Source organism: Scylla paramamosain, chromosome 11, assembly GCF_035594125.1.
Source record: "Scylla paramamosain isolate STU-SP2022 chromosome 11, ASM3559412v1, whole genome shotgun sequence".
Lineage (NCBI taxonomy): Eukaryota > Metazoa > Arthropoda > Malacostraca > Decapoda > Portunidae > Scylla > Scylla paramamosain.
The window spans coordinates 5,722,501-5,735,000 of record NC_087161.1 but is presented as its reverse complement, the minus strand read 5'-3'; the positions used below and the strand labels follow the sequence as shown (position 1 = coordinate 5,735,000).

Here is a 12,500-nt window from a genome sequence, read left to right as displayed (position 1 = left end):
GATGGTGATGATGGAGGAGGTGGCAGTAGAGGTTTTTACTCCTGCAACACCTTAAACCTGCAACTAGGAAGAGGAGGAGGAGGAGGAGTCGGAGGAGGAAGAGGAGGAGGAGAAGGAGGAGGTGGGGATGGATATGGAAACAAAGTGATGGAGGATGAGAAGGGATAAGTAGAAACGATAAGATATTACTTTTAACACGTAGCTCCAACAGTCCTCATACCTGACTTACACCTGAGCGTTCCCCACCACGTAAGGGAACAACATCAAAGCAAACAAGACTCGCCTTACCTTCTCTTCATATTGCCTGATTGCATGGCCTCCAGTATTTCTTGTCTGGGCACTTGGTTGAGGCCAGTGTGCTGAGGGCCGCTTCAAGACACTTACCCTTCAGTGTTCGATGATAATTTCTGACGTTTTTGTCGACTGGCGCCTCTGTGGGCTTTTTTTTTCTACACTTTTCTTGTCCTTGGCCGGTTCCCCTCTTATGTAAAAAAAAAAAAAAAAGGCACATGGCACAAGTATATAAATTAACCCTTTCACTGCGATACGAAACGGTTAACAGCACCAGAAGTAATGCATGGAATCTTTATAGGCATCTACAGTAAAGGAGACAAAAAAAAAAAAAAAAAAATTAGACTTTACAATTTTTATCCAGTTTAAAAATTGGAGGTGACTGTAGAACAAGTAGAAATGCTTGAGAGTGATTACTAATTAAGGAAAGGTGTAGTACTAAATAGCAGTCAAAGGGTTAACACAAGCATTACGAACCTCACAGAAAAGATAAAGACCTGAAACTTTCTCCTTAACTCTCATCCCTATTCTATCCACCTCATTAATGCAAGAGTCAGCCAGTACCTTCACTCCTTCATCCCTTTTGCTGGTGAACTCGGGAACTCAACTCTTATTTCTGTTATTTGTTTGTTTGTTTGTTTGTTTGTTTGTTTGTTTATTTATTTATTTCCCATCCCTACTTCAAAAGAAGATTATCAGGATACCTCAGAAAATAAGCTGCTTTCCTCTCTTTGATCCTCTTTTTTTGGGGGGTGGGGGAGGGAGGGAGTGGACGGTATTATTAGCGTCTTTTCTTTTTTTTCCTCTCCTGTTCTCCCTGATAGATAATCTTTGAATTTCTCTTGTTAATTTTTTTGGGGGGAAATAGAAATATAAGCGATGTTTAACCCACTTTCTTTTTTTCCATTTGCCGATCGTCCTAATACGTACATGAATTAATAAGTAAATAAATAAGTAAATAAATAAATAAATAAATAGATAGATAAATAAAAAAAAATATATATAAATAAACAAATAAATAGATAGGTAGAGAGATAGATAAACAGATAAATGAATGAATAGATAAAATACTTAAAATGCAATGCACAAAACTGCCACAACCAATGGTGTTTCAAAACCCTACTCCGCACAACTTTCCGCCCAGCCAATTAATGAAGCGCACGAACAAAACCATCGCAGGGAGGCGGTTGGCCAGGCGACGTGAGGCCCGGCAGGTGCACAGATGGTGTTCCTCTCCTTTGCAGCGCCCTGGCAACTGTGAGGAAGACTGGGAGCTCGTGGAATAACCATGAGGCGCCCCGAACTGCAAGGCCATGCGAAGCTGTTGGCCGGCGCCGGGCTGGGTTTTGTAAGGAGACAAGAGGCACGAGGGAGGTGTGAGGGAGGCAGGGGGCGGAAGTGTCACCAAGCCGCACCTCTGCTTTGTCCTCTGCACGGCCGCTTTATGACGTGTACGTGGCACCATTTTATAACCAGTCGCGAAGTCACGGTCAGATAAGATAAGATATGATGCCCTTTATTGTAAAAAAACAAAACAAATTATTTTGCAGTATGAAATTAATTTTAGGTAGAGCTCAGTACATCTTAGATCAGCACGGGGTAGTTTAAAGTCACGTACAACCTCATGCGTACATATAAAACTATACTTCCTGTTTAATTATGTTCATCTGTACTATAGTCTATACTGTATACTGCATATTTATTTATATTTGGGGTCTGTAGCCTTAAAAATTTTCACATTGATGTACATTACTGTATATCAATGTGACAAATAAATTACCTTATCTTATTTTGGCTACAAAGGAAGTAGTTATATAATTTCACACTTTTCGGAACAGCCTCCCTCGCCTCCACTGTATTCACTTCGCCCCCAGTCATAGATGTTCTCCCTGGCGATAACACTCCTCTTTCTTCATCTGAGTCACTGTTTTATTATCAGTACTTTCTCATCAGTCGTCCAGTCAGTGTAGTCGAGTAGCAAGCCGCATTGACGTCCACTTTGTTTATTTCGTCTCCAGTCTTAAGTCTTCTGATTGCCCATAACACTGCGCCACTTCTTTCTTCGTCCGAGTCAATGTTTTATCATCAATTCTTTATGATCAATCGTTTAGTCAGTCAGTGTAGTCGAGTAGCAAGCCGCACTCACTCCCGCTGTTTTTGTTTTGCACTTAGTCTTGCGTCCTTTGCTGGTAACACTGACATTTTTACTTCATCTGACTCAGTATTTTTTAACTGTTTTATCACGAGTCGTTTAGTCGCATTCACTTCTATTGTGTTTATTTCGCCCTCAGTCTTAAGTCCCCGTCATTGGTGATACCTCTGTGCCACTTGTTACTTCACCTGGGTCAGTATTTCATCATCAATACTTTATCATCAGTCATTCAGCCACACTCAGCGGTCAAGTAGCATGCCTCCTCACTTCCGCTTGCCCTTGGTGCCCCTGGTGAAAGGCGGTTCATATGGAGTAACTCGAGCTGCTAGTAGGTTCACCATCCGCTGGACTACTGTTTTTCCCCACAACGTCTTACAGGTAATGCATTGGTGCACTGTTTTTTTCACTGGTTTCCTTGCTTTGAGAATCCAGTATCGTCTTCTGCTCTCTGCTAGTACATGTTCTACCCCAGAGTGACCAGATCTTTCGTGCAAGTCTTCTATGATGAGTTTAGCTGCTGGATGTTCGTGCGGAACCCTGAATTAATACTTGGTGTAATCGTCTTGCATTGAATTAGCCATCCTTCTTCCGACCAGTAACAAGCCAGGAGCAGACTTCTTGAGGCTCAGTTTCCCAAGACAGGGGATTTTGTCATGCAAAAATACTGTCTGGGCATGCTTAATAACTGCTTCCTCAGCAGCTCTTATTTCTTTTCCTAAAAGCGGGCCTTTCAGGTACGGTTGCTTGCGTAAGATCTGTCGGAGTCTAAGGAACCAAGCCATTGCCTTTTTCATGCTGTGCCAGGGGGAATAGTAATGTAGAAACCTTCCCAAATGATCTTCCTCGGTCCTTGTTGTACACACTAATGGAGATTTCTTCACTTCGGCCATCTGCTCTAACTCAGCACAGTTAAACACAGGCTGCTTTGGCCAACTAGAACCCTCCAAGTACAGGAAAGCAGGTCCTTCACACCATCACTCTTCAGTAAACAGTTCGTCTGCTGTCATTCCCCTAGAAGCAACATCCCCAGTGTTCTCCGTGGTGGGCACATGTCTCCTCTGGGTTGATATGGTGTGTTCTGAAATCTTCGTTACTCTGTTGGCTACATATATCTGGAATCTTTTTGCAGAACTTTTATAGATACCACAACACGATGGTACTGTCTGTCTAGAAAACCGATTGCTCCAGTAGCATTTGTAACTCTTCTCGCAATAGCTTATCAAGTCTCACTGCTTCTAATGCTCCAGCTAGTTCTAGGCGTGGTATGGTGGAAGCTTTTAAAGGTGCCAGTCTAGACTTTGCCGTCAGGAGGTTTGTTACTTCATTCTGTTCAGCGAAGGTAAAACTACAATCGCTGATAAACTTAAACTAATCCATCACTCCTTTTGTTTGAAGTGTCACTCGAAATTCTACTCTAAACTTGCTCCACGACTTTTATTTATATATTTATTTATTTGTTCATTCATTTATTTATTCATTTTCCGGCATCTACCGTCATCAACCCCGCCATCAATTTTCTCCAACGCTTTCTGTCTTTTGTTCCTTCCTCAGTCACGCCCGTGATAAGCGTTGCCTTCTTTCACTGCGTCCATAAACCTTCTCTCAAATCTTCCTCTCTTTCTCCTCCCTGGTAGACGCATCTCCACCATCCTCCTCCCCACACATTCCTCGTCTCCCCTCCTGACACGCCCACACCATCTCAGACTCGCCTCTCCAGCTTTGTCGCCAAACTAACGTACATGCGTCATAATATATTTATCAATCTAAAAACCAAAGCCGTCAAGTAGTTAAGTTCTCTAATTCGCTGACAGCCTCCTTGCAAAGCCCGACAATTAATAGATTTTTAGCAGATAAATAGATAGATAGATGGGTAGATAAATAAATAGATAAATAGGTAGAGAGGTAGATAGACATATATATAGATAGATAGATAGGTAAATGGATAGATAGATAGATAGATAGATGTCTTATAAGTGGTATAGGGAATGTAACAAGGGTGACATAAAGAAAATTCTGAGGATCAGTAATCAGGATACACAAGAAATAACGGGTTCAAGTTTGATACATTTACATCTAAAAGAGAGAGATCGGAAGAAACTGGTTCTCAGATAGAGTGATTGATGAATGGAAGGGACTCAGTGATCAGGTTGTTAGTGATGAGTCATTAGGGAGCTTTTAAATGAAGATTAGACAGAATTATGGATGGGGATGGTAAGTAGGAATAAGGTATGTCATGAGGGACTGCCACGTGTAGGCCTAGCGAATTGTAGCAGTTTCCCTTATTTTCTTGTGGTTTTTATGTTCTTATTGGAGGAGTAGAGATTGAAAGTAAGACGCAAAACACAGTGGAAGTAATGTGGCAGATTACTTGATTACTGGCAATAGCTTCTCCTCCTCCACCCTCCCCCTCCCCCTCCCGCGGTGTTTTAGGCAGCATTCTGTGGAGTGTGTGAGTGGTGGGTGTGCTTACTCATGCTTACCTGCTGCTGGGGTGGTGCTGCTGTGGGTGGGTGTAGGAACGGCACTGTTCGGATACGTTAGTGAATTAATGGACGGTCAGGGAGTGGAGAAGAGATAAGAACATATAAGACAATAAGGGAAGTTGCAAGAAGCCATCAAGTCTACACATGGCAGGCCACGTGTGAAGCTTACCTGCTTAATTCCACCTGTCATCCTCATCCATAAACTAGACTCATTTTCTCTTAAAGGTCCCTAATGACTCTGCACCGATCTGCTTGCCAGTTAGGAAAGTTTAAAAGAAAATTAGGCGAAGTTATGGATGAGGATGATATGAATAAGCTGGGCAAGTGGAGGACGTAAGAGTGCAGGGGAAGAGCAGAGGCCTTTTGAATACCCACCAGGCAGGAGGAAGAGAGGAGAGCCAAGGAGAAGGTTGACGGATGCCCTGAAGAAAGACATGCGTTGGTGGGTGTGACAGAAGCGGCTCAAGACTGTCAGGTGGAGACGAGTGATCAAAATGGCGACCTTAAGCAGCCAAAACATAAAGATAAGACATAAAATAATCCTCATCCATACATTTGCGTGACCTTTGAAAGCTCAGGTTGGTGTCGAGTCCTTTCGGAGATTTAAAAGATTAGACAGATTTATGGATGAAGGTGATAAGGAGACACACGAGAAAGCAGGGAGATAAAGCAAGGGTGACATAAGCAAAATCCTCATGGTCAGACAAAGATTGGTCAAGAATTAATGGGTTCAATGATCAGGCTAGATTTAAAAAAGATAGGAGAGAATTGAATAGAGTGGTAGATGAATGGGATAGACTCAGTAATCAGGTTGTCGGTGCCGAGTCATTAGGAAGCTTTTAAAAGAATATCAGACAAATTTATAGATGAAGATGATGATGTGAAAGTAGGTGAGAGTGGTTTATGCCGGGAGTGCCACGGAATTGTGTAGTTTCCTTCATGTTCTCATGGTCATAATACCAGGAGGCCTGTTACTCTTTAACTAAGGTGTCTGCTGAACTATAGACTTTTACTTTTTTGTTTATTTATTTTTTTAAGGAGGAGAAAAGTAGCGGGCTTTCCTCCATCCCTTCTTTTATCTATTTATTATTATTATCATTATTTTTTTTTTTTAAACTCTGAGCCGCCTCTCCACAATGTACTGGGCCATCCTGAACCATATGATAGAAACACTGGAAGAACGGGAGGAATATTTTCACCTCCACACAGACATCAGAAAAAAAAAAAAAAAGAAAGGAAAAAATCTGGGAAAACGAGGGGAAATGTTTGGCCCGGACGCATTTTTCCCATCTGTATACCGGTTCGTCTGCCTCCCTGGGGTGACACTCGGCTGTTGCTCTAAAACTAACTATGACATTTTCACGATAACACTCGCATTGTGATTCCCGCACAAAATTACGACGGCTGATTTCAGTTTTAACCCAACCTGACCTGACCTAACTCAAAGAAGCGCTTTATGAACCAGTATGCTCGTGCAGCTGGGAAATACCAGTATGCAGGCCGGACCCCAGCTGGCGCCACCACAGCCCCGCCAGGCCATAACATTGCACCACTCACACCACGCCGCCCCGAGTCTTCTGGCGTCCCTCGTGACCGCTTACTCCCCACGTGCAGCTCAGTCAGTGACCCATTTCACGACTGGCTTGGTGACCGTGCTGGGTGGACGCATTGAACCCCACGTGTGCCTCGACATGATCACTTATTTGTTCTTTAAATCTCCTTTGCAACTTACCTAAACATCGTGTGATCGAATGTTTGTGTTATGTTTATTTATTTATTTTTTTAAATTCTGCTTTTACGTATTTTATTGTTCGTATGCGTTCTAAGATCACCGATTTTTATTTATTTATTCTACTTTTTTTTTTCTTTTTTTTTTATATACACAAGGGAGACAGTCCAAGGAGAAAAAAATCAGGAAAAATAAAGTTCTGCTACTTGTCTCCTCTCTCTGCTCGCCCTTTGTTCAGTTCAGTAGCTGGCGTGGCGTGGTGAGTCAGCAGTGAGAGAGGGATTGTGTGGGAACCTTCTAGATGACGTGATTCTGATGTTGAGAGAGTGTGCGCGCGCGAGCGAGCAAGCGAGAGAGAGAGAGAGAGAGAGAGAGAGAGAGAGAGAGAGAGAGAGAGAGAGAGAGAGAGAGAGAGAGAGAGAGAGAGAGATGCTTGTGTATATGTGCTTACTAACTTCCTTGCCAGCGCGTGTGTGCCCACCTGCATCTGTCCGTCTCTCCGTGTGCATTTACTACCAAAACAAAGCACCCACCCCGTCACGGCCCGGCATCACTGAGCCTCGGGACGTGGGCTGCTTTGGGGTGTCTACTAAGGTGGCGCCAGACCCTCGCTGCCTCGCCTGCGGAACATTAATCACTGTAATGTGAGGAGGCTGAGCTGAAGTGACCTCTGTGAATATGTAGCACCGAGCCACCAGTAACCTGTGCTACTGAGATTTTTGTGGTCATGGTTAATCTAGGTGAATTATTTTTGTTTATTATTTTTTTTTTTTTTACTTCTATAGACAGCCTTTGTTAGCACTGTAAAGAAAAATAAGCAGATAGAAAAATAGATAAGCGGGTAGTTAGATAAAAATATTAATGAAAGTTTGCATAGACATTCCGAAAAAAAAGGGACAGAGAAAAAGAAAAAGAGAGAGAGAGAGAGAGAGAGAGAGAGAGAGAGAGAGAGAGAGAGAGAGAGAGAGAGAGAGAGAGAGAGAGAGAGAGAGAGAGAGAATAAGGGAGGGTGTAGATATAGAGTGATGGGTTTCATGGATGTGCTGTCTTCTTGGGTGTAGGGTGAGGAGAGTAGATTCATGGCTGGTGGGTGATGGGTTTGGTGTTCCTAGGCCCTAGAGTGATGGGTGTGTTGTGTAGGGTGATGTGCCTAGGGTGATGGGTGTGTGTGTAGGCTGACGGGTGTGCTGTGTAAGGTGAAGGGTGTTCCTAGGGTGATGGGTGAGCTGGGTAGGGTGAAAGGTGATTTGCCGCCTGCTAGGGTGTGAAGGGTGCACCAAACACAGCTCGCGTCTCAAACATCTATTTCATGCGTCAACAGAACATGTACAGCACACAGCATCCCTCTGATGTGTGGGTGTGGCACGCTGCGGGGTGCCGTACGAGTAACGGCAGCAGTGGTGGTGGTGGTCGTAGTAGTAGTAGTAGTAGGAGGAGGAGGAGGAGGAGGAGGAAAATTAGAGGGGGGGAATAGGTGGTATATATATTATATATATATATATATATATATATATATATATATATATATATATATATATATATATATATATATATATATATATATATATGACGAAATTATACAAAATGCCAAGGTAATAGTAGTAGTAGTAGTAGTAGTAGTAGTAGTAGTAGTAGTAGGAGGAGGAGGAGGAGGAGGAGGAGGAGGAGGAGGAGGAGGAGGAGGAGGAGGAGGAGGTAGTATATATAACAAAATTATACATATAGAATGCCAAAGAAAATACATGTATAGGAATTTCAATGTCAAAGAGGAAACAGTGTGGAGGGCAACAAACTTTACACGCTTTAAGTACAATATATTAGATTTCTATCCTGACTATACCTCGTGCACCTCACTTCACTATCCAGGCAACTCTTCATCCCTCTCTCATCATCTAGGAACTCTATAATAACATCAAAACTTCAACACCCCACCACGTGTCCCAAAACAAAGGACAGGCGATCAGTATCTGTCAGTCTGTAAAATTATCTAAGTTTTTTTTTTTTTTTCTACTAAGTCTTCGCAGTCTTCTTGCTTTCCTTCTTTCATCTTCTCCCGTCAGGTGTCGCCACAGCGGATCAGTCTTCTACATGCTCTCTGCGCCTTCCTTAGTCACAGCCATTACAAGCATGTGTTTTACTGTATCCATAAGCCCTCTCTCAGGTCTTCCTCTCTAGGGAATGCCACGTGTAGGCCTGGTGGCTTCTTGTAGCTTCTCTTATGTTCTTATGTTCACCTGCCGGATAGACCCATCCACAGCACTCTCCTGCCCACACACTCCTCTTCTCTTTTCTCATCTTGACACGCGCTGACCTCAGTTTGACTTGAAGCTTCATCTCTTTGGCTCGTATTCTGAAACACTTCAGATTCCGACATGGGGAGTTTTCAAAGGCCTTAGTGGTTATTTAGTTGATCTCCACGTGTTCTTGTTCCCATCAGTGGTTCAGAGTGCTTACTCAACTATCACTGGAATCATGAACATACCCTTGAGACTCCCAGTCATTTCCAGTAAAGCTGTTTTAACAAGTTGAGATAAGATAAGAACTTGTGAGAATACCGTCTTTTATCTCATACACACGGCTGTCATAGAACACACACACACACACACACACACACACACACACACACACACACACACACACACACACACACACACACACTAGGTTAGGGAGGGCGGTGCCGTCACTAGGATCATGATGGCAGCCAGCAGCAGCACCAGCAGGCCCGTGTTGGGGGTGGTCACGTCACTCCCGTTGGGCTCCTGTTTCTCTGTGGAGGAAGGGAAGGCAGTTAGTTCACGAGTGTTTCCAGAAGACAATTATTTCACGATTGTTTCCTGATTGCAATTAGTTCCTGATCCAATTTTACTTCTGTATGTTTGAAGGGAATGACAAATTTTCTCAAGGATAGCATTTTATTATTATTTTTTTCTTTTTTTCTGACCTGTGTGCTGCGCCCTCATGTTGGGCATCACCTCATTCACTACCACCACCTCCTTCTCGCTCATCTCAGGCATGGGAACGCTGCTCTCCACCCGCTCCTCGTCCATTTCCTCCTGCGGGTGATGGTCGTAGTAGTAGTAGTAGTGGTGGTGATGGTAATAGTGGTGATGGTGGTGGTAGTAGTAGTAGTGTTAGTAGTAGTATTAATACAGTTGTAGCCTTCACTATTTCCTCCTACTTCTCTCCTCCTCCGCCTCCTCCTCCTCCTCCTCCTACCTCAGTGTGGTGGCGGTGGTCAGTGACGGTCTGCACGCCCTCCGCGGTCACGTCAATCTTCACCTTGTTCACGGCCACCTCCCGCGCCCTCGCCTTGGCCTGAATTCGCGCACTGTAGTCCAGCACGGCGTCCAGCTTGTTCATGTAGGGGCAGTTCTGTAGGGACGTGATGGGCTGAGTGATTGAGTTGATTGGGTTGGTTGGATAATTAGGTGAGTGTTTGAGAAGGTGAGTTTGGGTGAGTGACTGAGTGAGTGAATGATTGGAGGAAAGAGTGGGTGACTGGTTGAGTGAGTGAAAGGAAAGATGGAAATAAAAGGAAGAAGGGATAGTGAGTGAGTGAGTGAATGGGTGAGTGTGGATGAGGGAGCGAGTGAATGGAAGGGAAGTGGATTGGTGGAAAGGAAGGATGTGTTTTAGAAATGAGTGAGTAAGTGAAAGGAAAAGAAAGAAAATTGAAAGGAAACGGATCAGAGGAGAAATGTTAATAATATTGAGGGACACCAGCAATGGATGCGGGGAAAGCGGGAAGGGGAAGGGAGTGGGAAGGTAAATGAGAGAATACATCCATGAAAATATGTTAATTTGTTAATTTGCCCAAAGAGTTAAGTTTCTCATGTAAAAGGAGAAACAGTTGTGACAAATTTGATTATCCTCGAATACGATTATTTGTTATTTTTCGTGTTAGAAATTTAGTTAGATATTGTATTTTTATTCGTTTATTTCGTAGATGCTTATGTATTTACAGTCTGCAGGTGTATCATAGATTTTTCTACATTTACTAGTGTCTACCTTTAACCAAATCAGTTTTCTATTTCAATCCATTACAAAAAATAAACAATACATATGGGTGACTTTTTTAAATATATTACATTGCCTTTACTTTTAATTAGGCAGTAGACAAGTAAAGAATGGATAAACTAAACTTGCAGAAGTGGAAAGCAGAAATGAAAAGACAAAAAAAAAAAAAAAAAACAGCCAATTAAATCGAGAGAAATACCAGACAACGAGAAAAGTGAAGAAGAAAACATTAGAAGACAATAGACACCAAAATGAACTACCAACAAAACATCAGTTAACACTCCCCCCTCCCTCCCTCCCTCCCTCCCCCCCTTCTCTCTCTCTCTCTCTCTCTCTCTCTCTCTCTCTCTCTCTCTCTCTCTCTCTCTCTCTCTCTCTCTCTCTCTCTCTCTCTCTCTCTCTCTCTCTCTCTCTCTCTGCATACCTCACATCCTACTCTTCCCCTTACCCACCCTCACATCCCCCTTACCCTCATACCTCACAGCTTTCCTTATTCCTCCTTTACCTCCCCGAAGGCAGCTAAAGGATTTTAGACCCGCACGGTGACGCGAATCGTTTATTGCATTCGGTCAAACCTGAAGACATGCAAAATAAACACAAGACGTGCGTAGCACTGCTAACCACTGAGTGCTGTATCAACCTAACGCATCACTAATCACGCAGTATGACAATTAGGGCAGTCGACCCCTCGTAATACAGATGTGGAACTCACGTGTTTGGTGTCTTTAGGAGGCCTGTCACCAAGCAACACCTGCTTATTGTATATTGTAGTGGTCTGATCTTGCCTGAAGTAGTCACACAGGAACGCGGTGGCGGTACAAAGGGATCTGTCCCTCCGGGCTTCGTCCCTGCTGGCCCTCGGCGCCTCACGCCTGCACGTCTTACCCTTAGGTCAGCGATAGTTCACCCCTCCCACATGTCACCGTCCCTCCTCATCTCGTTTTACTGCTGCGTCCACGCGTGACGCTTCTCCCAGTAATCACGAGCCTCACTACCACAGTGTAGCCACACCTTACATCTTCACCACTCTCATTCTCAGTTTCATTACATTTCTCATTTACTTAACTTTCATAGCACCAGAACTTAATATACTAGTTCATTTTAACTTTCGTAACACAGAACATGTTATTTAGCATACATATTTGTCTTGTCTTTACACACCTGTTTCTTCCATCGTTACTTCCCTAACTGCCAGCACCACTGGTGGCGGTAACATCTCCCCACCCTCACATCCTCACCCCATCACTCCCTCGCCACCACCTTCTCCTCTCACACCCCTCACCTTGCCCTGCCTGACGGGAAGCATGGTGGACGTATCGATATCCCACTTGTGCAGCTGATCCTTGCAGTGGGCGATAAGGGCGGGGTCCAGAGTGGGGCGCCGGGCCACGATCCAGGAGAAGGCGGCGCGGAAGCCCATCATGGACATGCAGGAGTGGACACAGGAGTAGGTTTCGTAGTCCGTGTCCACCACCTACAGGAGGGAGAGAGAGAGAAAGAGAGGTTGATGTAGAGGGGGAGAGGGAGGTGTGGAGAAGTGAGAAATGAGGGTGTGTGTGAGGAGGGAGGTAGAAAGGGGAGATTTGCAGTGTGTGTGTGTGTGTGTGTGTGTGTGTGTGTGTGTGTGTGTGTGTGTGTGAAGGAGGAAAAGAAAAAGAGAGGGAGGAGCGTAGGGTAAGAATGGAAGGGAAAAGGTATGAAGAGAGCGAGAGAAGGAAGGATGGAGTGAGAGCGGGAGGCTGAAGGAGACAGGGAGTGGTGCAGATGGAGAGAGGGAGAGATGGAGAGTAGTAATGAAGGCGTGAGGGAGAAAGAGAAGAGGGGATGC

At 44.1% G+C, this 12,500-nt stretch overlaps 1 protein-coding gene across 5 annotated transcripts in view; it reads right to left on the bottom strand.

Annotated features, from left to right (window-relative positions):
- Positions 1 to 8,303: 8,303 nt before the first annotated feature.
- Positions 8,304 to 12,500, bottom strand: part of LOC135104878 (crustacyanin-A2 subunit-like) — a 39,737-nt gene continuing 35,540 nt past the window's right edge. For 3 of the 5 annotated variants that reach the window (XM_064012597.1, XM_064012598.1, XM_064012601.1), the window contains exons 4-7: positions 11,955 to 12,146; positions 9,872 to 10,027; positions 9,597 to 9,708; positions 8,304 to 9,422 (exon numbers count right to left, since the gene is read on the bottom strand). In XM_064012597.1, coding sequence (XP_063868667.1) covers positions 9,313 to 9,422; positions 9,597 to 9,708; positions 9,872 to 10,027; positions 11,955 to 12,146 — 570 coding nt within the window. In that variant the 3' untranslated portion in view covers positions 8,304 to 9,312. The remainder of the gene's footprint in view (positions 9,423 to 9,596; positions 9,709 to 9,871; positions 10,028 to 11,954; positions 12,147 to 12,500) is intronic. The other 2 variants (XM_064012600.1, XM_064012599.1) reach the window with 2 other exon arrangements.